Below are 25065 nucleotides of genomic sequence, written 5' to 3'. Positions count from 1 at the left end.
CCCCGAACAGGCAAGAGTGCTGGCAGTCCGCCATTACAGCTTCTTATTTAGCTTAAACAGTCCGATTTCCCCATTATACAATGTTTTTAAAATAAAGCGGCCGAAATCAGTTGAAAGCTTAGTGGCGGTGACGTCAAGAGTCATGTGACCGTGGAGTAGTCATGTAGTCCGTTAAAGCCTAACGTTAGCTTAGTCGCAGCATTTAAGCTTCAAATGCGGTATGAAAGGTGTTCATACGGCATTAAAAAAAGATTGTATATGTACGAAAGGTGTTCATACGGCATTAAAAAAAGATTGTATATGTACACCAAACCACATGAATATGTGATTGCCCTTCCATCCCCACCCCACTCTGTTTCAAATTGGCTCACAAATTCACAGCCAATTAAGGTCAACTGAAAACGGCCGTATAAGGAGTGCATCCAAGAGAAGGAGAGGGACACACCCAGAGACAGAGCAAGAGAGAGTAAATTAGGAAATAATGGCATGCCCCTTCATCGAGGATCCTGTTGATGAGGAGGCCCACATTGTCCAGAGGGCCTTCCAACCACCACCAGCCCCAAGGGTCTTCCAGGACAGGACCAACCCATTGATACAGACAGACTCCTATCTGTGGGAGAGGTACCGGTTCAGCAGGCAAAGCATAGTGTATCTATAGAGTTTGCTGGAACCATACATTATAAAGATCACATGCCGCAGCCAGTCTCTGACCACTGTGCAGTCAGTCTGTATTGCACTGAGGTTCTTTGCTAGCGGTACATTCCTGTATAGTGTTGGTGATGCTGAGGCTAAGTAAGGCAACTGTTTGCAGAGAGGGAAAAAGGTGTATTTTATATTCATTTTGATTATTTCTAGCATCACCATACATCATGCATAGGGCTTGAGATGATCACATTAACATATGGTTATCTTTTATATTTATGAATTAACCATGACACAAAGCTACCAAATTAAAATGGGACACACACCATTGTGGTTTGTCAGTTCCTCATCCTATAGCACATTCCATACATTTAAGGGGATTTTCCTTATTTTGATATAATAAGGGATAGAGCTTACAGTTGACTCCCAAATGATGAGAAATAGATAATTGATTCACTATCACCTGCATTCACTTAATAGGTTTCCTCATCTCCACTGAATTGATGGATTTGCTAAATGTCATTTTCTACAATCAATAGATAAATGTTCACTAAAATAGTTTGATTAAATGCATCATCTGAAATTTACATAGGAATCAGTAGATAAATGTGATAAAGAGTCTATCACTAATATTAATTTACGCATTTTGTGAATTTCATTAGGCATACTTGAATTGTTACATTTAATAGGTGTTCTTATCTACATATATTTTGTCCCTTTGATGTGGAATTTATATAACATGACATTATGCTGAAATGCTGAATTTTCTTTGTCACTTACGCATTTAGCCTGTCGGCAATATTCCGCCACGCCACCTCCCTTGCTCTATTAATGGACCAATGGCTTAGTCCCGCCCTCAAACGCGATGAGCCAACAACAGTGCGTATAGCCATTCCCATACGCTCGGACATTCTCTGCCTAGACGTTCATTGAAATGCATTACAGAAAGTCAGTTTTGTTCAGTTTTATGAGCTTTTCGGCGATTTGAAGTTTAAAAATGGTCAAACAGTGTGCATGGGGTACATGCAACTCCAACAAAAGGTATCCTGAGAGGCTGGGCGACCAGGTGTATTTTTTACCCTTTAAACCACATCTCAACCGAGAAAAGTGTCTCCTTTGGATAAAGTTGTGTGGTAACGTTAGACCATAACATCAACTCAACATGAATAAGATTAACAAGGACGTCTACATCTGTTTTAAGGTAAGACAACATTGTGTTTGAGGCAACATATTGTCACTTTGCTGGAAAGAAATCTAAAGTTATCTTTAACATCTCTAGCTAATGTTAGCTAAAGTTAGCCTAACGTTAGCTCCTAGCTGCGTTGTTCATCATGTCACCTTGTTTGCTGGGAGTTCATTAGCCTATTTTGTTCTAGTTTTGCACTTTGGTGATCGTACATCACTGTTAGCTGTTGTCCAAAGGGCTCTAGTTAAGCTAACGTTAACTTCTGGAGCTTAGCTTCATTAACTTATCTGTAATGGCAGAGATAACATAGGTTGGCAAACGTTATGCTGAATTATTCAGTGTAAATACTGTAGCACCAAACTATCAGAGAGACACTCTTGGTAAAGATGGTAAAAAGGCCGTTATCCTTTTCTCATATTCTGAGCCAAAAACCTTAATTTCAGTGGCACTTTAACTTCTTGTCTTTGATGGCGACGGCAACGAGATGCGGTTCACAAGCGTACACTGTGACCTGTAAATTTTGGCTTGTAATTTAAGCTTTTCATCGACCTTCTCAACGATGAAATGATGAATATATCCCTCCAATGCGTAGTTTAGGCCCTTTTGGTTACTCCTCAATGACATCTGATCGTTATGTCCCCAAAAATCATCAATTGCCTCCTGCGAAATGCTGTGTACTGTGACACCTGCCATAGCGCCGCTCACTGAATGTTGATAGTTTGTCCGAGTGAGTGGAGGGGGGCGTGGCTTAGCCGTAGGTCAATTGCTGCAGTACTACCTTTTTCGTAATTATGTCCTTATAGTCCTCATACACTTCCATGAGGAGCGTTTGCTCCACTGCAGAAAAAGCCTCTGCTCACTAGTGTGGGCTTTTTATTTTCCCTGGGCGCGTGCATGAGTTGAGGCTTAACAGGTGAGGCTTGAATTAGCGTCAATTGGAGCCAGCTGATTTCACTTGATGGAACGGGTTGGCACTAAATTGGGAGTTGACGTTTAGTCAAACTTCAAGATTACACCTTAGTCTGGATATTCTTAGCTACATTGATGGAATGGGGTCATCCCTGTGTTTCCAGGGTTCTATGTTTCCCGGGTTCTATGTTCCCCACTTAACCCTGCAAAAAAGGTTCTATGTTCCCCGCTTACACAAAAAGGGTTATATGTTTCCCGCTTGGTTGAGCGGGCAACATAGAACCCGGGAAACATAGAACCTTTTTTGTGTAAGCGGGGAACATAGAACCTTTTTTGCAGGGTTAAGTGGGGAACATAGAACCCGGGAAACATAGAACCCTGGAAACATAGATACGCTCCAGATGGAATACCCCCCAGGGTACCTTGCACGTGGTATGTGGACGTTGAAAGTCCATAACCAAAACGTCAATATGTGACAAGATCAGAATGAGAATGTGTTGCTCCTTACTTAAAGTTTTGAGGTTGCATAAGGAGCTTTCTGAGAGTATTCTCAGAATGTTTGTGAATACGGCCCCAGGTCTTACAGCCAAATTCTTTCTAACCCCCAACCCATACATCAAAATGAAGCTTAAACCTATACTTCTTAGCTGTAGTCTGTGTAAATTTCTCCCATTAAAAAAATTGTGTGAAATATGTACGCAAACAAAGCATCATTGGGATGTAAGATAATTCTCTTCAACTGACGGATATATTTTCTATACATCTTCACTGTAAGTAGTTGCTATTTACAATGTAAAGCACAAAATTTTAATTTATAAAACTTTTTTTTTCAGTTTCTGATTGATCAATGTCACCCAGTTGAAGGGGTGATGGTGAGGTTCCATTCAGATGATAGCTTATAGGTTGTGTCTACCCGGTCTCATTCCGAAGATTGAAGACTTGTGGCGTCAGACACCGACAAAAAAAAAGCTGTCCTTTCATGTCGGTATGATGCACGGCTAGTCATGGTTATTGTGTAACGGCATCCGGCAGCATCGGAGGAAACACGGTGGAACAACACAAGTTAAGGGGGCAAAAGTCAAAGAAGGGGTGGTGGAGGAGTCCAACAACCACCACTCCAACTACAAGTTGTGTCTTGTGTTGTTTTGTCTGTATTTTATTGTTTGTTCTTTGCACTGTCACTTGTGTTTTTGTTGCTGAGTCTTTTGTATCTTAAGGCCCAGCTAGGGAGGGCATTGCAAATTAGCTATAAATGCTGTGGTTCCCACCACCATGCTAATACTCCGGTTTCCCAGCAGGGTCATCTCTATTCCAGTGGCTCTACAAGGACCAGCAGGTAGAAAAACACCATCACTATCATTCCTGGGCAGTGGCACTTCTAGCAAGGTTTATTAACAAGGTTTTATTATTTGGCCTCTGAACTGAGAACCACAAGGGTATCCAAAATAACTGTCACAAGATCAGGACTCCTGGGATGTTAATAGCCATGATGGATTCTGATTGTCTCCGCTAGCTGATGTCCAACTGACTGAGTGACTGTGTATTATAGAAATCAGGGACTGCACAGCAGAGGAGAACCAGGAAGGATAGACACCTCCTCTAATTCAATGATACTGTATACTGATGCCTGCATTTGAACTGGCAGGCTACAGATTTAGGCAGGTTTAAATATTTGGCAAACACGTAGAATTTTCATGTATGCATCTTGAGCAATTTGAGCAGTGAGCAAGACTTACTGCTTTATGGGAGTGATTTATAGTAACTACTTACTTACTGTTAGCATACAGCCCCTAAGATGTTTAATGTTGTGGGATATTTGCCGGATTTTAAACCTCTGTCTTGTGAGAAACACTTTCATTCTATCTTCAGTTTTTCATAGTGAGATGTAACTTAAAATGACAAGATATGTGTTGAGTTCCCTCAGGGTCTTTAACTATACCAGGGCAATGAATCATACAGGGTACATTTTTGGACTTTTTTATTCGTAGCATTCTGATGTTTTAATCACTGTTTTCTTGTATACATGTGTACAGCATATTTACATTTTCAGTATTTGGATAATTAATAAATTGTTGCCTTATGTCTAGACCTAAGGTGATGACTGAGAATGATCTAAAATAATTCCCTGGGAGGCTGAGATCAACAAATTCTCTGCACCTAGTTGTGACTCGTCTTTTGGAGTTCTGCTCATATTGTCACCTCATTACTTTACCACTGAACACCATCTTTGCTAAAATATTGATACTTGATGTCCATCTATCGATACAATATCACCACGCAATATATCACAATACTATACTGTATCAATTTTTTCCCCCACCTCTAATATTTAGTCTATTTTATGCTTCAAGAAACAGATACTTCTCTACACACATGAACACCTACAGCTCTTGCTAATCATCGGCTTTGATGACAAGGGCTGCGGTCGAAAAGTTTCTCCTATCGTCTTTTCCTAACCACTTTTCCTTGACCTTGACGGAAAACGTCACAATGTCAAGGGAAGATGTGAAGGAGATTTAATAAGGACTTAGGAAAAGACAACTGCGGTGCTGAGAGAATCCGACTGCACTTACACTGGGCTACGTAATGATGCGACGGCGGATGTTATTGACATGGGCCTGCTGTGGTGAAACTACAATGTTCTGAAGATTGACTACAAGAAGTGCATCTTAGATAATGCGCCCCGTACGTCCTCATTGTGTTGATTCATGCAGGATATATAAACGTGGACAACACAAAAGATATTGTTTAATTACTAAGGTCGGAATTGAATTAAAAAAAGGAATATAGGCTACCAGCCAAAAACTGCTCACACTCACCCATCTGAATCCCAAGTAGTAAAATTAATTAATGATATTACTAAAGGCTGGCAATACAACAGCGCTCAAATGAATAAATGAAATGCAAAGTGAGCATATGTTACGGGTGCGTGTTAGCTCCATCCACAGCTGTGTTCAACTTGTTTGTTTTATGACAGGATAAACAAATATTAAATGCATTATTTTGTTTTTCCGTGTGAATAAAAAAATAATGGAAATCTACGTGCTTTTTCCATTTTCTTCTTCAAATGGGCAATTGGAATAGAAATTACACCACAACCAGTAACCAACTTGTGTTTGGCCTTTACTGTTATATCAATATTATGTGCCCCTACTGCATAGATAGACAGATAAATAATAATATTAATAAATAATAATATTAATCATAATATTAAATATAATTATAATAATAATTGCTCGCTGCAAGTATTTAATAACCTCAGGCAGATATCTTTTAACGTTACAGTCTTTTGTATTTTTTGTTATGATCCTTCCACTGTAGCTCTGCAGGGAAACACTGTACAGGGGAATAAAAAGTGGGAAGCAGTAACTTCATTGATTATTTAAATCTCCAGATACGCCAAGTACATGCGCATTTACGCACGAGGCACAGCAACGTTACTTCATTGATTATCTATTTTTTTTTCAGTTCAATTCAATTTTATTTATATAGCACCAAATCACAAAGAAAGTCATCTCGGGGCACTTTACACATAGAGCAGGTCTAGATAATACTCTTGAATTTACAGAGACCCAACAATTCCCCCATGAGCAGCACATGGCGACAGCGGTAAGGAAGAACTCCCCTTTAACGGGAAGAAACCCCGAGCAGACTGGTTGGGTTGAGAGACAAAAGGGGGGGCGCAGAGAAGCAGAACATCCATCCATCCATCCATCCATCCATCTATCTATTTATCTATCTATCTATCTAGGCCATAAGCATAGCCAATGCCAATGTTTTGAGATGCAGTAGGGGCAGATAATATAGATATCACAATCAAGGCGAAAAACAAGTAGATTTCTGGTTTTGGTTTAATTTCTATTTCAATAAGCCATTTGAAGACGAAAACGGCAAAAGCAGGTGGATTTCCGTTTTTCTCATTCACACGAAAATCGGAACATTAAAATAATGCATTGTATATTTGTTTAACCTGTTATAAAACAAGTTAAACAAAGCTGTTGACGGAGGGTACACCAATAGTAGCATAATGTTGAAAGTTGAAAACATATAGCATATGGACATGTTATGGCATGAGATGTATAATGCTTCATAAACAACGGTAACGTACATGGTGATCTCCTTCCTTTCTCAGTCATGTTGATCTTTTTCTTTCCTAATCATTTGAGTTTGTGAATGGTGAGTCGCTTGGTCGCTTTAAATATTGGCGCCACAAGGACTTGTGGAACGGAATTATCTCCTTTCCTTTTGTAAAGGATGGTCCAATGTACACTATGCTAAAGGAGATTAGAAAGGAAGCATTGAAGCACCTTTCCTTAAAATTTAGAGAATTCGACCAGCTCTTATCATGGCTGCCACTTAGATACTTCCGGGTCATTTCACTCAGTTAGGAACCTTCCTAAGCAAAAAAGACTATTCGACCGCAGCCAAGGTCTGAGAGTTGTCTCTATTTAATTTCTCCTTTTCGTTATTTTCTGTGGCTCCATCTGTTGGTGTCAGTGGTTGTGGTGACTGCTGAGCTTTCACCTTGAACACATCCCACTTCTCAGGAAGCAGTCCTTTGTTGAAGAGCACAGAAACCAGATAGGAGAACAACAAGATGGCAGCAATGGCAGACAGCATGGAGATGGTCTTCACTGGAGAGTACTGGACATAAACACCGTCCTCAAGAGTGCATCCTGGGAAGTGTATGACTGGTGGTAATCCTAGTGAGGGCTCTCCACTGAGCAGTCTCAACACACATCCCACCAGCAAACCCATCATAGCCCCATAACCATTTGAGATGTTGAAGAAGAGGATGCAGACAAGTTGAGGGAAGATTACGACGTAGGCCAATTCAGCACTAGTGAACCAGAACACCAACATGCTGTTTTTCAGGTTGGACAGTAACGTACCAACCAAGCCCACTACCAACACAGACGCACGGATCGCCCACTGAGTCTCTCTGTCTGATGCCTGAAGAAGGAAATAGAGAGGGAAAAAAAACAGATTAACAGCAAATAATGGAGACTGTCCTGTTTTAATGTCTCTCACTGCTTCTTTATCTTATTCCATTTATACTCCCTTGCATTCCATTCCCTTTCTTTCAAAATAAACATCAAACGTGAACAATATATCAAAAAATTCTTTGATGTGATGTACCAGAACATATGTATGTTTTTTACCTGAGGCCTGAGAATGTTCTTGTATATGTTTGAGGTGAAGATAGAAGCGGCAGAAAGCAGCACAGAGTCAACCGATGACATCACGGCAGCAGCCACACATCCAGTACCAATAATGGAGACGAACCATGGGGTGAGGTGCTGCAGGGTGATAGGAAGAACTAGAACTGATTCCCCACGTTCATATGGAGATGGAGAACCATAGGAGGTCAGGTTCCAGTCTGAGGCACGGACACAAAAGAAGGAAACACTGAAAAATGGTCACATTATCTGTTTGAGGGACTTTGAGAAGACCCTACTGTACATACTAAGTTGTAAAGTTGAATGGCAGAGGAACTGATATCAACCCTTGAGCATATGGCCTCCAGTCTGGTACATGTAATCTACAGTAAGAATATTCTCCTCAACAGCTTGAAATATTAATAAATGAGCTAATCAAATGTGAATAACATATATACACAAAATTATCCATTTGTCAAAAGAAAAATTGGTGTGATGCATTATGCTAGATCGTGGCAAACTTAACATGTTGTTACATACACCACATCCCATTACACAGTCCATTAAAATGTTTCGACAAAGTTGAAAAGATAATCCCATGAAAGGATGCTTATAACTTGTGTATTCTTGCTGATACCAAGGGTGTGCCACAGGGATCCACTTTGGGCCCTCTTCTATTTACAATTGACCTACTGTTTTGTCTCTCTTGTGCTTGAAATTAATCTTCATATAGAAAATAATATTTTATATTCTTGAAATTAATCTTCATATAGAAAATAATATTTTATATTGTTTTGCTGATTCTGTCTATTTAGACATTTAGAAGGTGTAACTCTTTTTTAAGCCTCATGCAAAAACAACAAATTCACTGTTTTGTCATCCATGGATATAGATTACATCAATTTGCATATCATTTGAGCTGTAGCAAATGTTTTACTGACTATTTAGAGAAAATGACGGTACTTGTTGTCGTTGTAATTATTGGCATTAGTAGTTCTCTTGTTGTGGATTCATTGTTTTGTTTTCTTTTGTTGTCCTTCTTTCCTAGGATTTTTAGTTTTATATTATTATGTAATGTTTAATTGTGTGGACTCCAGGAAGAGTAGTTGCTACCCTGGTTGTGGCTAATGGGGATAAATGGTTCAATATTTGGAAGACTGCGGAACAGAAATATTTTGGCATCTGGCTTAATGATGAAAGCAGCAGTGTGATATGGTGATCCATTAGAAATGTTGTTATCTCCACTCCCACTATTCCACTTTTATGTAAATTACAGGAGATGTTTACAGCACCCAGCCCTTTATTTCAAATGGTAATTGTACAACCTGGGTTTCAAAACCAACCATTTGCTGTGTCTGGTTACTAAATGTCTCAGGCTTGATGAGCAAGTTATGCAAAGTTAAGATGTGGGTGTTTCTTAGTTTCTGTGACTTAACTCTTTACAGGGATTTACAGGGATTGTTCTTTCATGAATACAGGTGCATAACGACATTCTTTTTTGTTTCCCCAGTTTACCCAATTATGTAGAAACTGTTCATACCTGTGGATGCAGCAGCTGCCCCAAGCAGTATAGGAGGTATCCCAAATGTAGGTAAGATGACAGCAGCAATAAAGCAAGTGATCTTGGCTGTGGATGTGGAAGATGCCGACAAGGTCCTCTGGTGGAGGCACTGATATCCCGTGCTCCCCAGTGCCTTAAAAGGAGAACAGTTATTTGATTTAATCACTGATGTGTTATCCTCATGGGGTAAAAGCTGCAAAATGTCTGCCTGCTGTTAGAAGTGAAGCATCCTTTCAGATGAAACTTAAAATTAGCAGCTACAGTTAGTTAGTCTACCTTGACATTTATAGACATATTGTTTCAGATAAAAGCCTGTGCCTACAACAGAGGCTCCATCTTATTCTTTATTTAAAATGAAAACAGTCCACTGTGAGAATATTTATGTTATTTATCATCATTCAGATATCATATATATATATCATATCAGAAGATATGTATCACGACTGGAGTCAATTGCATTTTGTACAGGTCGTATTTTTGCTTCCTTACAAAGAATAAGAAATTATCAATCATTATCCAGGTCCTTTTCAGCCCCAGTGTACCAATCCAGGGAGCATGTAAGGTGTTGTTTGTCAGTGTCTGTCCAATGTCCAAAGAGTATGGGTTCATCATAACAAAGGGAACACAGATCCACTGCAGAGACAAATACAAACGGAGACACACACAATGCTTAAAGACATACTTTGCAGTTTTTGATGCCTTGTGTGAGAGTGGTTTCTGTTTCCTTCAAACAAATAGCCTGACACTATAAAAACTTAAGGTATAGCAAACTTACCAAGCTGACGAATATGAGCACAAGCTGTATAATATCTGTGTAGGCCACAGAGTAGAGACCTCCCAGCAGTGTGTAGGTAATGGCAACAGCAGCAGAGATCCAGATGCACACAGTGTAGGATAAATCCAGGACCACACTCATAATTCCTCCTGCCAAACAAAAAATGGATGGATGGATGGATGGATGGATATTCATTTATGATGTACACTGTTACATGGACGTATGGTGCTTACAGGTCTGTATATACTGTACCTAATCCAATTAGTATTGTGGGAACCCACAGTAGATCCATTAAAAGAGCAGCCATGGTTAGTCCAGCTGTTACTGATTTTCCATACTTGGCATGGAAAGGGTCCAGCATCGTCACACAGTGTCTTTCTCTCAGTGGCTTTCCAAACACGAAGCCAGCTTCACGTGAAAGAGGAAAGAAGACATCACAATCAGAAAAATGAAATTAATCAAGCGAGGGGGAAAATACTTAAGAAAAAAAACAACAGCTAGATGAAGTTTTATATTTATTTCTTTTTGGCTTTTCAACATTTTAAAAAGCAGAAGTTACAACAACCTGAGGTTCAGTAAGTAATCTTTAAATTCTGTAAACAAAGACTGGTAAAACAAAGTGGTAATGTCTGCTACAAGAATATTTCTGTTCAGTGGTCAAACAAATTCATCAATGTAAGATCAATTATGAATTCTTACCAATAGATAAATTATTTTTATTTTAAAAAACTATTTCATTAGTGTCAGTAACAACTATTAAGGGGATAAATGTGCATAATAATAATTATATTTAATTGATATTTCACAACTCAGATATTTTAGTCAACTCAAAATAATCAGAAATGACAATGCAATTGAGCGCAAGAAGCCAAATGTCTGTCCAATGCACCTGGGACTATAGGCATAGTTAGGGACCGTCCTAAAATTGCAATATAACCCATTTCAATATTTAGTACCTTATATGTTTATCAGCATAAAAATTTGCCATTATAGAGAGTGGCAGCCCATAAACATTTTATATCTGTGAGTTCAATTAATAAATCAATAGATAATTAAAAAAATGTGACAAATCACAGGGGCAACACAGTGGTGCAGTGGTTAACATTGTCACCTCACAGCAAGAGGGTTCCTGATTTGAACCCAGGGTGGGAGGCTCCAACCCCTCTGTGTTGAGTTTGCATGTTCTGCCCCCATCTTTACATTTGTTTTTCTCCCACAGTCCAAAGAAATCCAGGTTAGGTTAATTGGTGACTCTAAATTGTCTGTAGGTGTGAATGTGAGTGTGAATGGTTGTCTGTCTCTATGTGTCAGCCCTTTGATAGTCTGGTGACCTGCTGGGATAGGCTCCAGCCCCCCCTTGACCTCCAACAGAATAAGCAGTTACAGAAAATGAATGAATGAATAACACATCATGGTTATAACTTTCCTTAATTGTACATATTTCAAGGTTGTGATATCAGCAGCTTGCTCAGTCATGAATATGTTGACATGAAACCACCTCTGATGTGTCTTCAACATTCCCTCACAATTTCTACAGTTGTAAGATGAAAACAGTGAGACTGCTCTTAGAAAATCCCTTAGCATCATTATTAATGACCTATTCCTGTCTTTTGAGATCAGAGATTGTTAGGCTATGTTTGTTTTGTTACACATACAAACATACAGTATCCTGTCAGATGTGATTTCAAACTCTTACCAATGATAAAAGATGAGCTGTATGCAATCATCATCATGATCGCCCAGGTTAGTCCCATAGAGGGTGTGTACACCATCTCAGCTGTTCCAACAATGAAGGCTCCCCCAATCCACGTAGCTAGAGGATGAATTAACACACAGCAAGTAATGTAGTGGACAAACAGCAGCTTTTTGGACAGAGGATAATAATGATAATAATAATAAACTGTATTATTATGGCAGTCATGGCTTCTTTGTATATATTACAGTGAACTGTGAGCTTAGTTTTCTTCAGATTCTCTTAGTCTCTTCAACACTGTTATTGTTTAACCATAAGGAAATTCTGTCTGTCATCCTTTCTGTAACCTTTAGTGGAACGACAGTATTTAAAGCAGAAGATGAAGACTCAAATGATTATTGACTCATGATGTTAAAGAACTCTGCCTCAGCCTTGCCATCTAGAAATCTCTTTTGAACCAGAACTTCACCTTTAGTCTTTGCTGTTTGTAGTTTGGCACCAAAAAACACACAGTGATGGTCAGAGATACTGAAACACTGTCAGTGTTTACCCCTAAGTCTAGAATGTTACCATGCTGATGACTGGCTTCATTTACATGTTGAGTAAGTTCAAAGCTGTCAGGCAGATTCATAAACTCAGTCGCTGTGAAGTCATTCTTTTTGTTGATATGAATGTTCAGGTTTCTATTCAAGATGAATCTATCATATCGAGTGATATTGAGTGAGATCAGCTCTGAGAATTCCTGGAGGAATACTGATGAATATTTTGGTGGCTGATATAATGTGTTACAGTCCCCCATAGGTGAATGGGTAATCTACCTGTGCTGTGACTCTAGCTCTTCCTCCCCTCTCTTGCGCCATTGGCTGGAGACCAGTAGCCAATCAGACCATCTGGGATATGTAAAGGCTTAGAAGCTGCTCTTCTGGTCCTTTGTTTGCTGCCATGTGTTGCTTTGTTGGGGTGTTGCTGAGCCACTTAGTGCTGTAGTCCAGAATTCTGTGTAGCCCTGTTTCCACAACACTTTCGGTACGGTACCTTTGGAATCAAAAGTAACCCTTCAGACATGGTACCTAGAGCCTAGTGTTTCCACCGCAAACAGTACTCTTAAATGTGGGCAGGGTTGTTGTCACTCACTGTATTTCCTCATTACCGGTGACACAGATAGAAGTCTGCACCTTGTTTATTGTTCACAGAATGAGGCTGCACGCCAACATTTGTAGCACAAAATGAAACAACATCAACAGACTGCAGTGTTCACAGCTCCACCTTTTAGTACCAGATCTGTGTGCTAGGTACCCCAACAGAGGGGGGACCAAAAATGCGGGCGGTGCAGACAGTTTCATTGGTACCATCCACAACTTTTCACGATGGAAACAGACAAAAAAGCATACTGAACTGAACCAAACCGTACTGCTCGCTGGAAACTGAGCTTTTGATTCTTAGTAAACTTGAGAAGGCAAAGACTGATGTTAGATTAATCTGTGTCAAAGTATTCAAATTCTGAATTCCCTCAAAAGCTCTAAGTCTAAAGATGTATTTGGCCTGGACTCAATTTTTCTAAAAAGGAATACCATACCATACCATACCAATTTATTTATATAGCACATTTAAAACAACAGAGTTGAGACCAAAGTGCTTTACAAGTAAAAGAAAAAACAGGTAACAACGCACAATCACAACTCATAAATAAGAAACATACACAGCGTCACATGAAGAACACCAATCACTCAGGCTGTGCTTGAAAAAGCCAAAGAATAAAAATGTGTCTTGAGGCGTGATTTAAACACCTGCAGAGTGGGGGCTTGCCTAACATGCAGAGGCAGCTCATTCCAAAGTTTTGGAGCTGCCACTGCGAAAGCCCGATTTCCCCTGAGCTTCAGCCTGGATTTAGGGACAGCTAGGAGAAGCTGACCGGAGGACCTGAGGGACCTTGGAGGGACATAGGGTTCCAGCAGGTCGGAGAGGTAGATGGGTGCCAGACCGTTAAGGCACTTGAAAGCAAACAGCAGAATTTTGAAATCAATCCTGTAGCGCACAGGAAGCCAATGGAGGGAGGCAAGTACAGGACTAACGTGCTCTTGCTTACGTGTACCAGTTAGCAGACGAGCAGCGGCGTTCTGGACTATCTGTAAGCGAGAGATGGAGGCCTGGCTAACACCAACATACAAGGCATTACAGTAGTCAAGGCGAGATGTCATAAAAGCATGCATTACATTTTCAAAAACAGAACATGATAGAAAAGATTTAACCTTGGACAGCCTCCTGAGCTGGAAGAAGCTCTTTCGCACTACATCATTTATCTGTTTGTCCATCTTTAGTTCGATTTTTACCCCAAGATTGGTAGCAGTTGGCTTCACGAAAGGTTCAAGGGGGCCTAGATCACCAGGAGGAAACACATGTGCGTTGCTGGGACCAAACACCATAACTTCAGTTTTGCTGTTGTTAAAATTTAAAAAGTTTAAAGCCAGCCATGCTTTGACATCCTCCAGGCATGTAAACAAGGGTTTTAAGGAGTCAGGATGGTTTCGCTTTAGAGGCAGGTAGATTTGACTGTCATCCGCGTAACAGTGGAAGGAGACACCATGTTTTCTAAAAATGGATCCTAGGGGGAGCAGATATAGCATAAACAAAATCGACCCAAGGATTGAGCCCTGCGGCACTCCGCAGTGGAGAGATGCTGTGGAGCAGGACTGAAGTTTTGCTTTCTGTGTGCTCTCTTTTATGCTGGTGAAGATTCTGTCGAATCTCCACCTCTTCTCTTTAATACTTCCCACATAAGCCCGAACATAATGGTGTTATACATGAACATCAAATCCTATCAGATCCTAGGTACTTCCCACTTTAGTCCTTGAACATCAGATCCTATCAGATCCTAGGTACTTTCCACTTTAGTCCTTGAACATCAGATCCTATCAGATCCTAGGTACTTTCCACTTTAGTCCTTGAACATCGGATCCTATCAGATCCTGCATCCAATACAATACACCAATGAGTGTGTGTATGTGCACATTATGTGGATACATGAAACAATAAACCAAGGTGTGACTGGTTATGATCGAGCAGAGTATACTGCCTGGACATGTATTTTTAAAGGTCAACTGATACTAAAGCATAAGACTAAACAGGTACATTACACTACACCAGCTGAGGATGTTATATTTGCTGAGAATGTGACAATGATGGTGAGTATTTGCTTTTCTGTCAAGCACTTTGAGAGCCTGCTTGTACAGAGAGAGAATGGGTTTCAGCATTGTACTTTTTGCATGGGTCCAGCTTGTCATACAGTATGTTAGATGAGAAATGATCATTGCATTCATATAAAGAAGCGCAGCAGTGGATGTTAGACAGTTCCTCGTGTATCTAATTAGCCAAATTATATTTGGCAGTCTGCATTACTCTTTTTACTTGTTTTTTGAAAGACAAAGTAGGGTCAAGGACAACGCCAAGATATTTAAACTCAGTGACTACTTTGATCGGTTCTCCAGCGACACACATTTCAGGATTGATATCCGATGTCGAGCTTGCTTTTGTAAAATACATACAAACTGTTTTCTTAACATTAAGAAACAGTTGAGACTCATTGAGCCAGTTGCTGACCTTCACCATTACAGCATTCAATTTGGCAGCTGCCAGTTCTTTAGTTTTTGCATGAGCATAAATAATGGTATCATCTGCGTACATCTGAACTGCGCACCCTGTGCAGATGGACGGAAGATCATTTATAAATAAACTAAACAGAAGAGGTCCCAAGATGGATCCCTGGGGCACACCCACTTCATTGCTCAGAAAGGATGATGTCTCACCTCCAACCCTTACACACTGGACTCTATCTGCAAGACAGGACTTCATCCAGTTCAGCACACCAATGGAAAAATTATAGTTTGAGAGTTTGTAGAGGAGTATCTGATGACTGACAATGTCGAATGCCTTCTTAAAATCTAAAAATATCGCACCGACAACACCTCCTTTGTCCATTTTCTGTTTAATATTTTCTAAGAAGAAACAGTTTGCTGTCTCAGTGGAGTGGTTGGTCCGAAAACCAAACTGCACTGGGTGCAGAGTGTATGGGCTACTGTTAATATGGGAAATTAGCTGTTCAATAACACATTTTTCAGCAACTTTGGAGATAACAGGCAAAATACTGATTGGCCTATAGTTACTTATAGTAGTTGAGTCTCCTGATTTAAAGACTGGTACCACAATGGCTGACTTCCAGTCATTAGGATATTTATCTTCTTTGATAGAAGCATTCACTACTTTTGTTAATGGTTCAGTGAATGCATCTAGTCCAGGCCAAATACATCTTTAGACTTAGAGCTTTTGAGGGAATTCAGAATTTGAATACTTTGACACAGATTAATCTAACATCAGTCTTTGCCTTCTCAAGTTTACTAAGAGTGGAAACAGGGCTACACAGAATTCTGGACTACAGCACAAAGTGGCTCAGCAACACCCCAACAAAGCAACACATGGCAGCAAACAGAGGACCAGAAGAGCAGCTTCTAAGCCTTTACATACCCCAGATGGTCTGATTGGCTACTGGTCTCCAGCCAATGGCGTAAGAGAGGGGAGGAAGAGCTAGAGTCACAGCATAGGTAGATCACCCATTCACCTATGGGGGACTGTAACACATTATATCAGCCACCAAAATATTCATCAGTATTCCTCCAGGAATTCTCAGAGCTGATCTCACTCAGTATCACTCGATATGATAGATTCATCTTGAATGGGGATCTGAACATTCATATCAACAAAAAGAATGACTTCACAGCAACTGAGTTTATGAATCTGCCTGACAGCTTTGAACTTACTCAACATGTAAATGAAGCCACTCATCAGCATGGTAACATTCTAGACTGATAGTCCAGGGGCCAAGGGGCTAATTTTCACAAATTGGTATCACTTAAAGGGACCAAACAATTTTGGTATTTTTGACCTCCTCTATGTCTCTAGTTTACATTTTGGTATGATAGACCTGCCTATCTAGTAGCTTAATAAAATTTTTGGATGATCTTTGGGTCCCCCCCAAAATTGAAAATAGTCAAAATTGAGGCTTCTCCAAAAGGGACGGTGTCTGCCTTATCACATGGGACGGTGTCTGCCTTATCACATGAATCTCGGGAAATAATTATCAGAATGTCACCAAATTTGGACTTAATGTTCACAGACAATTGTTGCACACAATGCAGCAAAGATTTCATCAGTACCTTGCTCCGTTTAAAAAATTTATACACCTAAACACACATGAATTATAGGTGGACATGGAATAAGGAATAAAAAATCCAAAAGGCATGTATATATGTGTTTGCCATTATTAATGTAAATAAGCCAGTCACCCCAAAACTGCATTTATATGTGCCAAAGAATGTTATCTTATCATAAAAATAGGTTATTAGATTATTCACCTCACCATCTGATGTCACCAGCCCCTGACAGGTAACTAGTGCAGCCAGAAACAGACAAATAGAATGGGGCACCATTAGTACAGGAGCTAAAGGGATAATTTTCACAACTTGTTTGGCCCCTATCACCCACGGGGACCAAACAATTTTGGCATTCTTATCTCTCTACAGGTCTCTAGTGTATATTTTGGTATGATAGCCCTGCCTATCTAGTAGCTTAATTATAGTTTCACTCTGTAAACAAACTTACACCCGTGTAGGCAAAACACTACAAATAGGGTGAAAAATTAACTAATATATATCCCCATGTAACCTGCCCGGTTGATCACTCATATTAAGACAAGTATTTTTTGTATTACAAATTTTCTGAAATATTTTATTTAACCCTTAGGGATGGTTTTAATATTTGTTACACTCGTACCGCTTGTAACGGGTGTGACTGAACTGAAATGCAGCACATGGTGACAGTTGGTAATGACTTTAATTTGAACACAGAATAAACAGAAAAACCTGAGCCAACAAAGACATACAATTAACAGTCCACTCTTCAGGCTCAGAGCCCACACACAGTCTCTGGGTTCAGGGGCAGACAGGCAGGCGAAAGCACTCATGCTGAAACGCCGTGGCAGCAAAACACCACACAGCCACAGACAGATGGAAAACAGAGACGCTGAGGCAGAACTCGTGGTCAGGGACAGAAGGCTGGTGAGTTTACCGGGAAGCAGACGACGTAGACGGGTCAGAGGCAGGCAGGGTCAATAACAGGAGCTTGACTCACCGGCACTCTGCCACGTCTCCGTAATACACAAGAAATCCAATTCACGTTTGATGAAAAAGTCGTTCAGGATGAACATCTTGTTTGCTAGTGATCTAGCATTCACCAGGGCGACCCTGGCGGGAGGCGGAGCAGCAAGGCGATCATCCGTCCTGGGAGCTCGGGCGACAGGTTGAAGGCTGCGTTGGTTCACCCCTCCTCTGCGCAGATGGGGAGAACAGAGGCGGGCATGGAACTCCGTGCCGATGACAGGCACCAGCCAGGTGCCAGTAGGCTCGAGAGAGCGACGGGAGACAGAGTAGCAATGGGTCGATCCATATCCAGCCAGAGTAGACGCTGAAAAAAACACCAGAGCGGCTTTCAGCCTCACCAGTCACCCGCTGCATTTACCGCGGGACCGGGTTTTGTGACGCCTCCGTCTGGGGAGAGGAGCTGCGTAGAGGTGGGCAGGCAATCCCGCAAGAAGCGGTGGAGGAAGCGTTCTTTGTCGCGGATCAAACCTGATCAAATTTGCACTTGCAAGCCGAATATCCAGGAGCGCTTGGCGATCATAAGCCAGTATGTAGATGCATTCACTGAACCATTAACAAAAGGAGTGAATGCTTCTATCAAAGAAGATAAATATCCTAATGACTGGAAGTCAGCCATTGTGGTACCAGTCTTTAAATCAGGAGACTCAACTACTATAAGTAACTATAGGACAATCAGTATTTTGCCTGTTATCGCCAAAGTTGCTGAAAAATGTGTTGTTGAACAGCTAATTTCCCATATTAACAGTAGCCCATACACTCTGCACCCAATGCAGTTTGGTTTTCGGACCAACCACTCCACTGAGACAACAAACTGCTTCTTCTTAGAAAATATTAAACAGAAAATGGATAAAAGTGGCGTTGTCGGTGCGATATTTTTAGATTTTAAGAAGGCATTCGACACTGTCAGTCATCAGATACTCCTCTGCAAACTCTCAGGAGGTGAGACATCATCCTTTCTGAGCAATGAAGTGGGTGTGCCCCAGGGATCCATCTTGGAACCTCTCCTGTTTAGTTTATTTATAAATGATCTTCCGTCCATCTGCACAGGGTGCAAAGTTCAGATGTACGCAGATGATACCGTTATTTATGCTCATGCAAAAACTAAAGAACTGGCAGCTGCCAAATTGAATGCTGTAATGGTGAAGGCCAACAACTGGCTCAATGAGTCTCAACTGTTTCTTAATGTTAAGAAAACAGCTGTATGTATTTTACAAAAGCAAGTTTCCAGTGTTTGTCTCTGGAGAACCGATCAAAGTAGTCACTGAGTTTAAATATCTTGGCGTTGTCCTTGACCCTACTTTATCTTTCAAAAAACAAGTAAAAAGACTAATGCAGACTGCCAAATATCAATCAATCAATCAATCAATCAATTTTATTTATAAAGCCCAATATCACAAATCACAATTGCCTCAAAGGGCTTTACAACATACGACACCCCTCTGTCCTTAGGATCCTCGCAGCGGCCGCAAAAAAACCTTTAATGGGGGGGAAGATCCTCGCAGCGGCCGCAAAAAAACCTTTAATGGGGGGGAAAAAACGTGTAAAAGATCAGCCAAAACGTAATTAAAGTAACCTATGTAAACGCTGATAGTCTGATTTTACTGTGGCCACTACCCTGTGCAACCCACATTATTTTCATAATGATATATTTAGGAAAAGATGCTATCTGTTGCCTCTTTAAAACAAAGTCCACTGAGTTTAGTGATGTTTGAACAAACTCTCATTGATTTATGACCAAATTCTGAGAAAGGTGATTGCACTTGTTTGGAACAGTTAGTGCCTTCTGGATCTCTTTCAAAATGTGGTTCATAATTATTATTCTGCAAGTTGAAATCATGAGTTATCTTGGATGGGGGTTTTGTGATGTCCAAAATACTCACACCAACTTAAACACATCCGCCCACATACCAGGGTTTTCCCTGTATAGAAAATATTTTGGTGGCTGCCAAAGCTGTTTTAGCCCTCCGCCAATGGAAAATCCCCTCCGCCAAAGAGGGGTGTGGAAGCGGGGAAGCGAGGAAATATCTTGAGATTTTAATATATATCGATATATTTCTAAACGCCATATTGCACGGGACAATATTGTTTCTATCAATGTAGGCCTAGTTCATTTTGCGTTAAAATGACAATACATGGGCCACAAGTTTGCACCTATTTCTCCTCTCCCTCTCCCTGTGTCCCTGTCTCACACACACAACCTCTCTGCTCTGCCTCCCTCGCTCTGTCACCACAACCCCCCGCCGCCTCCATTCTCACCTGAGCTCACCGACAACATGGAGATGGAGAATTAAAGGATAAAACAATGGCTCGATAATTTGGAGATGGTTTGGTTTTAAAGTGTCAGATCACCAGCAGCAAAATGTTTTCTGTAAAGAATGTCGAAAACCGGTCTGGCGCGTATCTCCGGTCTGGGACGCTCCAGACACGCTGCACGGCGCTCGCTGTGGAAATGCAGCTATTCACTAGAATGGGAGTGTATCTGCTACGCGCTGCGCTGCGCGGCGCTGACGAAGTATGTGGAAATTGGGGGTAAAGTTTTGAGCGCGCAGATCTCTTCCACCACTTACAACAGCGCCAAAAAATGCGAGGAGTGTGTCATATACGTGCTGCTCAGACCACAAAGCTGTTTACTGATACTGTTAAAATTGTAACACAGTGTATTTACAATGTATTTGAATTAATTACTGTGTGTATTTTTGTCATGGAGGAAATGGATTTTTTTTTTAATTCAAGCAGCATTTTTTCATATATGGAGACAGTTTTTTTGTTCAGTTTGTTTTAAACATTTTGATATTGTGCAGAGTGACCTCTGTTAATAAAGGTGCCTGTGTGACATTTGGCACGTGGCTTAAACTTATAACTGACCTTTTTTTATGAACCTTTTTTTACTAAATTAAACTAACAGGGATGCTATGCCATAATGCTTTGTGGGAAACCCCAATTACGTCACAGAAAAAATATTGATATATATCGAGTATCGCCATTCAGCTAAAAAATATCGAGATATGACTATTAGTCCATATCGCCCAGCCCTAGCTGATGGTGATGTGTAAATGTATACCCCCCAATTTTGCGGCATTCGCAGACATCACAACCAAAGCCCCTTTCTGAGCCAGGGAAAAGCCTGTATACCCACACACACACGTAACACCCCCCCCCCCCCCCCACACACACACACACACACACACACATACACACACACAGACACACACACTCGGTAGCCTTCGTGTCTGCATTAAGAGAAACACTATATATATATATATATATATATACATATGTATGTGTGTGTATATATATATGCATGCACATATGTACATATGTGTGTGTGTGTGTGTGTGTGTGTGAGCCTACCCAGTAAAGAAGTTTAAAGATATCTTATATCCTTAATAATCCTGACTTTATAATTCATAGTTTCCATCCTACTTTTGTTAGCTGTGCTCTCCTCACCTGTCATTGTGAAGATCCCCACCACCAGGCTAATGCTGCGGTTGCCCAGCAGTGTCATCTCCATTCCAGGGGCTCCACTTTTCCTCTTTTCCCTTTTGGATTTGAAAGAAGCCCAGATGCCAGTCCCAAGTACCAGCAGGTAGAAAAACACCATTGCTATTACTCCTGGGATGTTAACAGCCATGCTGAGTGTCTGCTCTTCTCGCAGGTGTCAGACTGACTGAATGTAGTTTTTTCACTCAGTTCAGGAACAAAGACCACGCCTCGAACACATCCCATTTACGCCCAACAGTAAAAACACACCTAATGCATTCTCTTTCCCTTCGACACATTTCTCACATCGACTGACGTGTACTTCACGTGTAACCACAGGCTTACCTCAATCTAAAAGTAAGACAAACTCTAGTTTCTATTGTATCAATTAATCAACTCACCACGGATCCAGAGCTGCAGAACAATCCTTCTGATCCAGACAAAATCCACCCGAAGGCAATTATCCTTGAGTCATATCATTCCCGCAGCAGGAGGATTACAGACAAACTTCCAGGCAGAGCCGCAAGCGTTCCGCGACTCCCATACCTCGGCCTTGCCAGCTCCTCCAGGGTTTTCCCTGGCTCAGAAAGGGGCTTTGGTGGTGATGTCTGCGCGTGCTGCAAAATTTTGGGGGTATACATTTACACATCACCATTAGCTAGGGCTGGGTGATATGGACTAATAGTCATATCTCGATATTTTTTAGCTGAATGGCGATACTCGATATACAGTATATCAATATTTTTTCTGTGATGTAATTAGGGTTTCCCACAAAGCATTATAGCATAGCGTCCCTGTTCAGAGGCAAACCCTTAAAAAAAACAAAGGTCAGTTATAAGTTTAAGCCACGTGCCAAATGTCACACAGGCACCTTTATTAACAGAGGTCACTCTGCACAATATCAAAATGTTTAAAACAAATTTAACAAAAAAACTGTCTGCATATATGAAAAAATGCTCCTTGAATTAAAAGACAAAAAAACCCTTTCCTGCATGACAAAAATACACACAGTAGCCTAATTAATTTGAATACACTGTGTAAATACACTGTGTTTAACAGTATCAGTAAACAGCTTTGTGGTCTGAGCAGCACGTATATGACACACTCCTCACACGTTATAGCGCTGTTGTAAGTGGTGGAAGAGATTTGTCGGGCTCAACACTTCACCCCCAATTTCCACATACTCCGTCAGCGCAGCGCAGCGCACCGCGTAGCAGATACGTTCCCATTCTAGTGAATAGCTGCATTTCCACAGCGAGCGCCGCGCAGCGTGTCTGGAGCGTCCCAGAGGCTCCACAGCGCGCCGCTTCGTCAGAGATACGCACCAGACCGGTTTTCGACATTCTTTACAGAAAACAATTTGCTGCTGGTCATCTGACACTTTAAAACCAAACCATCTCCAAATTATCGAGCCATTGTTTTTTCGTTTACTGACCAACTCTCTGTCTCCATGTTGTCGCTGAGCACAGGTGAGAATGGAGGCGAGGGGAGGGGTGGTGACAGAGCGAGGGAGGCGGAGCAGAGAGGTTGTGTGTGTGAGACGGACACAGGGAGAGGGAGAGGAGAAATAGGTGCGAACTTGCAGCCCATGTATTGTCATTTTAACGCAAAATGAACTAGGCCTACATTGATAGAAGCGATATTGTCCCGTGCAATATCGCGTTTAGAAATATATCATATATATTAAAATCTCCAGCTATTTCCTCCCTTCCCCGCTCCCACACCACAGCAGCAGGGGCGCCTCCAGAAATTTTTCATAGGGGTGGCCAGATGGGGCCACTTAAAATCTTGGAGTGGCACACCAAAACTAAAAGCCAGGATTTTATTATACTGTTGTAGTATATGGGCTAGTAAAAAAAAAAATCACAAAGACTTAAGGAAACGCCTACTGATATACTTTGGTTTATTGTGTTACATTTAATGTTACTAATGATCTAATGTGCATAGACTAATAACAATACAGTTAACATTTTGAGTTCCACAATAATCTTGTTTCATTGTGTTATGTATGTGTTAGGCGATTCATTGTTTTTTAAAAATAGGCTAGTTATCCTTTTCCTTAAAAAGACACATATACAGCTTAATTTAAAGGTGTACATTTATTGTAATCAAAACCATTACTGGGAAAAAGCAGGTACTGGCAGATACAAACAGAAGCAAGTACAGAAATACTCATATCTTTGCTTTATGTAACAAGAATTTCCCACCAGGGATCAATAGTCTTTCTTATTCTGATTACCAGGCTATACAGTATGTTTAACAAACACTCATATCTTTGCTTAATGTAGTACAAAAAGAATTAGATTTACAAGAAAAAATTCCCAAAGGTCCGACCTAGTATTTGAATTCCATTAGTCCGACCTCCCAAAAATCCGACTGCAGTAAAGTTACATTTCAGGGGGGACCAGGCAACTTCCCCCTTTCAGTAAACACAGAGCAGCAGTACCACTAAACAGCTGCAATGTCTCTATGCGCGGACTGTGAGGACAGTTGCGTTTATCTCATTGACGGGAAATCGTCAATGAGATAGGATGTGTTATCCAAATAAGGGCATGTACGTCAAATATAGCAGATGGATGTGATTTCCTGTCGATGAGATAAACGCAACTGTCCTCACAGTCCGTGCCGGCACAGTGAGGGAGAAATGCACAGACTGCTTCGTGTTGGAAGTGCTGTGGTCGGACTAACTGGTGGTCGGACTACTGGGTATGAAATCCGACGGTCGGAATAATGGCATTAAAATGGTCGGATTAAAGGGCAGCTGACATTATGGGACTAAAACGATAAAACTCGCCGTAGACCTGCATGGTCGGATTAGCGAGTTGTCAGAGTTATGGGTAGTCGGACCTATGGGAGGTAGCACTAATGCCTGGTCCCCACTGGCGAGTGGGGTGGCCGACAAATTTATAGGGGGGGCTGTGGCCACCCCTGGCCACCCCCTGGTGGCGCCATTGGCTATGGTGAAACTACAGTGTTCTGAAGATGGACTACAAAAAGTGCATCTTAGATAATGCACCCCATATGTCCTCATTGTGTTGATTCATGCAGGATATATAAACGTGGACAACACGAAAGATATTGTTTAATTACTAAGGTCGGAATTGAATTAAAAAAAGGAATATAGGCTACCAGCCAAAAACTGCTCACACTCACCCATCTGAATCCCAAGTAGTAAAAATTAATTAATGATATTACTAAAGGCTGGCAATACAACAACGCTCAAATGAATAAATGACTGATGCAAAGTGAGCATATGTTACGGGTGCATGTCCGCCCACAGCTGTGTTCAACTTGTTTGTTTTATAACAGGATAAACAAATATTAAATGCATTATTTTGTTTTTCTGTGTGAATAAAAAAATAATGGAAATCCACGTGCTTTTTCCATTTTCTTCTTCAAATGGGCAATTGCAGTAGAAATTAGACCACAACCAGTAACCAACTTGTGTTTG

The 25065-nt window shown here is 40.9% G+C and overlaps 1 protein-coding gene across 1 annotated transcript; it reads right to left on the bottom strand.

Annotated features, from left to right (window-relative positions):
- Nucleotides 1-4682: 4682 nt before the first annotated feature.
- Nucleotides 4683-22159, bottom strand: LOC126406632 (high-affinity choline transporter 1-like). Its single transcript, XM_050071054.1, has 8 exons — nucleotides 21582-22159; nucleotides 11929-12045; nucleotides 10485-10640; nucleotides 10233-10381; nucleotides 9947-10090; nucleotides 9437-9590; nucleotides 7900-8117; nucleotides 4683-7690 (listed from the first exon to the last, which is right to left on the bottom strand). Exons 1-8 carry the CDS (start codon nucleotides 21763-21765, stop codon nucleotides 7148-7150), a joined length of 1665 nt encoding a protein of 554 aa, XP_049927011.1. The 5' UTR covers nucleotides 21766-22159; the 3' UTR covers nucleotides 4683-7147.
- Between the last annotated feature and the right edge of the window lie 2906 nt (nucleotides 22160-25065).

The sequence above is a fragment of the Epinephelus moara genome, chromosome 19 (assembly GCF_006386435.1).
Source record: "Epinephelus moara isolate mb chromosome 19, YSFRI_EMoa_1.0, whole genome shotgun sequence".
NCBI classification, from domain to species: Eukaryota; Metazoa; Chordata; class Actinopteri; order Perciformes; family Serranidae; genus Epinephelus; species Epinephelus moara.
Note: the sequence above shows the minus strand (reverse complement) of the source record. Positions and strands in the feature narration are given on the sequence as shown.

Excerpts from the sequence above, each read along its gene's own strand:
- LOC126406632 (XM_050071054.1), bottom strand. The coding sequence starts at position 21,765 with ATGGCTGTTAACATCCCAGGAGTAATAGCAATGGTGTTTTTCTACCTG. Across the intron at positions 10,641-11,928 it reads CAGCTCATCTTTTATCATTG|CTGGCTTCGTGTTTGGAAAG; the intron begins GTAAGAGTTTGA and ends TTTCACGTGAAG. Across the intron at positions 7,691-7,899 it reads AGAACATTCTCAGGCCTCAG|GCATCAGACAGAGAGACTCA; the intron begins GTAAAAAACATA and ends TTCCTTCTTCAG.